Source organism: Perca flavescens, chromosome 5, assembly GCF_004354835.1.
Source record: "Perca flavescens isolate YP-PL-M2 chromosome 5, PFLA_1.0, whole genome shotgun sequence".
In the NCBI taxonomy this organism is placed as follows: Eukaryota; Metazoa; Chordata; class Actinopteri; order Perciformes; family Percidae; genus Perca; species Perca flavescens.
This window is the reverse complement of record NC_041335.1, coordinates 25021944-25028172: the sequence shown is the minus strand read 5'-3', so window position 1 is coordinate 25028172 and position 6229 is coordinate 25021944. Positions and strand designations below refer to the sequence as shown.

The window sequence follows — 6229 nt, the reverse complement described above, 5'->3', positions numbered from 1 at the left end:
GGTACATAAGGGGCATTGCATTTGACCATACAAACAACATTAAAATGAGAGTGACAGGTAAACAATACACACTTCTGCCTAGTTTCATGATTTTATTTTATAAGTTCTTTTTCTTCTTCTTTTAATTAAACATTGTAAACAGACAGAAGTTCAGCAGGTCATGGACATTCTTATCATCCTACAATAAAAGATTCAGTGTGTAAAAAAAATACATATCAATAAAATTACATACGAACAAGTAAATTAAATATAATTAACAACTTGAAAAAAATATTCTTTAAAATATAACAGTGTGCGTTTAATTTTTAGTTTGTCACAGGGTTAATGTATCGATGTAAAAATGTAATTCAACCAGAAAAAATGTAAAAATTTGGGAAGGACTTTCGTTGCGTTTATATTGCGCAGCATTAGCCGTTGGGAGAGCACGCAGCAACGTCACCAAACGTGACAGGAAGTGTTCCGTTGCAGCCCTTGCAGCTAGCCAGTCAGCTGATAAAGCATCAACAACGGTCAAAGGTTTGTCTGTTAAGTTGACCATACCTATGAACTTTAGCTACAGTTTTATTGTAGCTGTCATCTAGTCTACGAGAAGAAAACGTCAACAGGTTGACACCGCGCCGTCCTGTATGTTTGGTTAGTTTGCAATCCTCGTTAATTAACTTTAGCTAACGTTACCAGTTGACTAGCTAACGTTAGCCAACCAACACCCCTTAGCTAGCTAACGTTAGCTTTAACACTTGAAATATTGTTAATGTAGCAATAGTGTGAATTACTTTTTGTTAATATGACCCATTAGCTAGGTGTTTTAGCAAATTATTAATGTAAAACAGTTTGACAGATTCTCTCTCCATTGCTCAAAACTCGTTTGATTGTGTTGTAGTTGTGGCTAGTTGAAATTAACAATCTAAAGATTAACCTATTTCTCTCAACGTTTGGATAGCATTTTGTCAAATGACTGAATCTCACATTATTCTTAAAATTAGGGATACAACTAAGCTAAGCATTATTTTCAGAATTGATACATGTATTCTTAATCTATCAATTGAGTAGCTAACCAGAGTTTGTGAAATGTCAAAAGCTGATAAATGCAAGCCACCAGAGCCCAAAAACCTAGTAAATGGGATAATTTCTTACCTGACGAATCTGACCAGCGACCCAAATTTCTTTTTTTAATCAATATATATGTAAAGTTAATTGATTTATCAAGCTGAAATCTTCTGTTAGCAAATTAAAAGTTTAATTTTGTTCCATCTCTCTCACAGTAACAAAACTGAAAGTTTATTCTTGACCTCAAAAAAAGTTGCTTCGATGAAGATGATGATATCTGGTCAAAAGCTCTGGAAAAGGCTAGTAGACCTTGAGTTAAGGTTATTTTTTTGTGTCTTCTCCAACAGATGGCCTACCCTAAATCCCACAACCCATTTGCAGATGATGACGATGAGACAGATTTTCGGCCTAAAAGTCGGGGGTTCGATGATGACCCCAGTGACAGTGGAATGAGTGAAGCAGAGAGGAGACAGAGGTACCTCCAGCAGGAAGTGATGCGTACAGCTAAGTCTGCTGTGGACAGCAGTCACCGTTCCCTCGGCCTCATCTATGAATCAGAGAAGATGGGTTTGGAAACTGCAGATGTATGTCAAACTAATCAGCTTTACCCTGGCAGAGGCAAAGAATTGTATTATCTCTGAGAGGGTGACAATCAACAAAAAGATTATTGTAGTGTCTCTATCTATCTATCTATCTATCTATCTATCTATCTATTTATCTATCTATCTATCTTTCTAATCTTATTAATCTATGTCTCTATAGGAGCTGATTCGACAAGGTGAGGTTTTGAAGAGGGCTGACAAGATGATGGACAACATGGATCAGGACCTGAAGACAAGTCAGAAGCACATTAACAGTATCAAGAGTGTGTGGGGCGGCCTTGTCAATTACTTCAAGGCCAAGCCAGAGACAAAACCACCACCTGAGGAGCCAAAGGCCCGCCAGGCCAACGACAGGTGGGATTCAGTCCTATATTCTCAGAAATCTTTTTTTTTTTTTTTTTTTTTTTTTTTTTTTTTTGCATAATATGGTACAAATTCAAGCTGGACAAATTGTAAAGGTATACTAAGCAGCAATTTAAGTTCATTGGCCCCCATGTTTACTTAATTACGACAGTGTGCTGCTACGTCTTTGTTATTGTTCTTTTGCGCATGCGGGTCAGTTTAAGACTGTGATCGGTTCACACTGGAATCTGATATGGCCACATTTAAAATAATGTGAACAGCCAAACAAGAAAAATCAGATCTGAGCAATACATTTGAATTGGGCACTAAGCCGTGTGAAACTAGCCAGTACATTGAATCAACCGAAAGGCCTGAAGCTCAGATGCAGTAGTTCTTCACCCATCTGAGTTTACATGAAGAAGCAGGGTGTTACAACTAGGGCTGAACGATTTAGCAATTTTTTTTTTTTTTCTCACCAATATTGCGATTGTGATTTAATATGCAATTTTTTTTTTAAGCTGTTATTTCCTGGAGGCCAGGCCTGTATGTGATGATGAAATTAGGTGATGCATGATTTTATATGAATAATATCTTTTATTTAACTACTTCAATCACAGTAGTATATTGAGCACTGACAAAGCCTGGTGTAAACATTCATATGAAAGTCAGAAACAAATCACACAAACTAAAGTGCAGATTGCAGAAATATAAAAACAAATATGTGGCTTTACCACACTTGGTAGTATTTAGATTATTATTTACGGTAATATACATTTGGATTGCACTTTTTAAACACTGTCTTAATTTACTAGACAGTTAAATAAGTAAAAACAAAATCTATCAATCAGTCAGTAACAAAACAAAAATGCAGAAAATAAAAGGAGAGAAATATCTGCCTGTACCTCTTTGAAAATATGTAGGTAACTCAAAGTTAAATGTAATCACTGTCTGAACATTAATATCTAAATATTAATCGTAATTCTCTCTAGTTAGTAACCGCAACACACAACGCTGACTAAAGTGCAGTGAGTATGGCACTACCGCCCATATTGATCCCTTAACACACAGGAAGCAATTTCTCACTATTGGCAACTCCCGCTCGATCCAGCTTCGGTCAGTGTACTTCATACTCGCATTAAATCTATCACCAAATCTGCCTTTTTTCATCTTAAAAACATCTCCAGACTCCGGCCATCACTCTCTGACTCCGTGGCAGAAACAGACCCTCTGTGTAGCCGTGAACCCCGGCTTGGTGACCATCCTAAGGGCATCATGTCTTTGGCGATAAACTCTGTTACTGCTTGAATAATTTCCTCGTTCCGTTTTTAAAGTACGTTCATATGGAGTTAACGTTACGCTTTCTCTGCGGAGTGCAGACTGCACTGTCACTTGACCAAATCGCAGCCCTTGCGATTAGGAAATTGCGTTTTAACATATAGCGATATTATTGCAAATGCGATTAATCATTCAGCCCTAGTTACAACCTAAACTTTGTTATGTGTTAGGTAGATACTTTGTAGTCTTTATTGCTTTAGTATATACCCATGATGATATTGGTATATTTTGTGACAATGATATGTTTAATGTGTCCGTGTAATGTATGATCCCTTACCTCATCAGTAGGTAAATGTCTACCCACCACATACAGATCACTTCTATGTATTTGAGTTTTCTGGAGCCAAGTTGGAGATCACATTTTACAACATAGCCATTATAACAGTGACTCAGAATGTTTGACTAATGCTACCATAAAATTTGTGCTTTTGCCATTTCCAGCTTCTCGTCATTGACTGTCCTTCACTAAATGGCTCAACAATGCTTATCTGACTTTCTCAGATTACAGAATGCCATGTCCAGCAGCAGAGAATATGAAGATAAGTACCAAGCCAGCCACCCCAATCTAAGAAAGTTGGATACAGAAGGTAAGAGTTTGCAGAAGAACCTTAGCATGGCATAACCATACCACAAACTGGCTGCCACCATTCCAGATTTCTATGTTCCAGGATTTGGAGCCTCTGCATCAATAGGTGACAGCTCATCTGGACAGAATGGATACACTGCGAACAGACACCTTAGGGAGGCTCACCAGACCCTCGACAACAATTTAGGTAAAAAAAACTATTTTGATAATAAGATACAATGTTATACAATGCAGTCACAAGAAAGGCACAAGGAGCTTTGTGTTATGTTTTGAATTATAATTCTTTTAATTATGCTAGGTATTATAATTCAATTTTTTGTAATTCTGAAATTGGAAATGCATTTAATTTACCACAATTTGCCTTACAACATCATCAAATCCTTTTTTAAGTATTTTCTGCCAATCCACAGTTTAACTAATGTTGGGTGTCCCTTGTGAATTACCCAGATGAGATGTGCAGTGGCTTGAGTAGACTGAAGAACCTAGGCCTTGGTCTCCAGTCTGAAATTGAAGACCAGGACGACTCCATTGATTCTCTGATGAATAAAGTGGACAAGATGGATCTCAAGATCCACAACACGAACCAACAGATTAAAAACCTCAAGTAAAACAAACATTTGGACTCACCTTACAGAGACAAAAGACTGCAACAGGTCATCCTCTCACTTTGCTCTCTATCCTGTCTTACTGCTGGTTTTAGACATTTTTATCTATATTATTTTCTTCTTGTATGGCTGAAAGGAAATTTCCTATTCATTTCTATTTCGTATTTGTTCACCTACTGCTACTGAGTTACATGTTGATATAATGATTTCTTCCACCTCAAAATAACTGATTTGTTAACTTGTGTGCTTTGCAGGAAATATTCTGTTCAAAGTGTGTATTAGATGTGTGTGACTATCACACACATCTAATACATACCTTGAATGTTTTTATTAAATCAAGCTCCACTGGGTAGCTGGATGTTTGTTTTGGGTGATTAGAGTCCGATCAGTTGAATCAGCTTTTTTTGATCTCCAAAGATGTACAGTGGACTACTTTAAATGTATTAATAACTTAGTGAATAGACAAGAACACGGCATCTAAAACTGGAATGTTTGGTGTGTATTGCTCCTCCACATACAGTATGTACTAAAAGACTTTGGGAGCTCAAGTCACTTTTGCCTTACACATTATGTGTATGTACAGTAGGCTAGCTTTTGGTTCTGTGCCATGCTTTTGTCTCCACTGACTGGTACATTTCACCATGAATTTTTTTATGTACATTCATGTTCTTCAGTGCTTTCCCTAGCTTTATATACATTGTTTATATTGATAGATATTGTATTGAGTTTTGCAGAATGTGATTGAGTGAATTATTGTACAGCGTAAATAATGTGAACACACTAGCTCTGAATATTAACTCAAGACTGAAGGAACATTTATCTGAAGATATCTTTCCCTAGGATACATTTAAGCGTAGATGAACCACTTTAAAGTTTTTTTTTTAGAAATTTAAACACGTTACTCTAATTAAAACGATCAATAATAAGAAAACAAATGAGGATTCATGGTTATCAATTTTTTTCTGTTTCATATTTGCCTGTATATCATGTAATCTAATCAAAACCACATACCCAATAAAAACATTTATAAGGGGAGTCTCAGGTGTTTTATATATTATGTTAAATTGGAGCAGGAAGTCAAAAGCACCACAAGGTGACGCCACATTTCCAGGGCTGAATTTTCATGAGCTTCTGCAGAAAAATACCACTTTTGGTCATTCATTTGATGGTGTATGTTGGCACAGTATCTGACTGTTTAAATTTTTGATGCATTGTGATATAGCAACAGGGTTACATTTTATGTAGTACACTTACTACAGTTGAAAAAAAAGATATAGCTTATATTTCAAAACTGTGTGTGTGTGCGCACTGTACTGCCTCTGTTGTGCACCAGCTGTGTTGGTCCCTATGTGGATCCGTCTATTCATTATCATTCCTCTGTGTTGGACCAGCTGCTCCTACAGTGGCAACAAGCCCTCATTAGGATGACTTGCTAATTACAGTACACACTTCCCAAAAACACATATACATAACACTGGTGCGACACAGAGGGGAATATGGGGATACCAACTACCCAGGACCACAAGCTGAGGGAGGCCCCTGTGTGTCTGAACTAGAAGGGTTTTTTGTGAGTTGTCAAACACCTCGAGCATGTATTTGTAGATGGTTATTTCATATTATTTCACTTCTTTATTTGTATTTAAAGCAAGGCTTGGTTGAATGTTGAAGAACAGCCAACCAAACCCTCTAAGAAATAGGCTACTGGTTAGGAC

General features: G+C 36.9%; 1 protein-coding gene across 3 annotated transcripts; it reads left to right on the top strand.

The window, feature by feature from the left end:
• Positions 1 to 425: 425 nt before the first annotated feature.
• On the top strand, positions 426 to 5552 carry snap29 (synaptosome associated protein 29). Of its 3 annotated transcripts, none has more exons than XM_028578277.1 (6): positions 426 to 516; positions 1395 to 1631; positions 1810 to 2003; positions 3828 to 3913; positions 3995 to 4099; positions 4360 to 5552. In XM_028578277.1, exons 2-6 carry the CDS (start codon positions 1395 to 1397, stop codon positions 4518 to 4520), a joined length of 783 nt encoding a protein of 260 aa, XP_028434078.1. In that variant the 5' UTR covers positions 426 to 516; the 3' UTR covers positions 4521 to 5552. The 3 variants fall into 3 exon arrangements, with proteins under 3 accessions (XP_028434078.1, XP_028434079.1, XP_028434080.1); XM_028578278.1 differs by lacking the exon at positions 426 to 516 and adding an exon at positions 523 to 624; XM_028578279.1 differs by lacking the exon at positions 426 to 516 and adding an exon at positions 523 to 633.
• Positions 5553 to 6229: the final 677 nt, after the last annotated feature.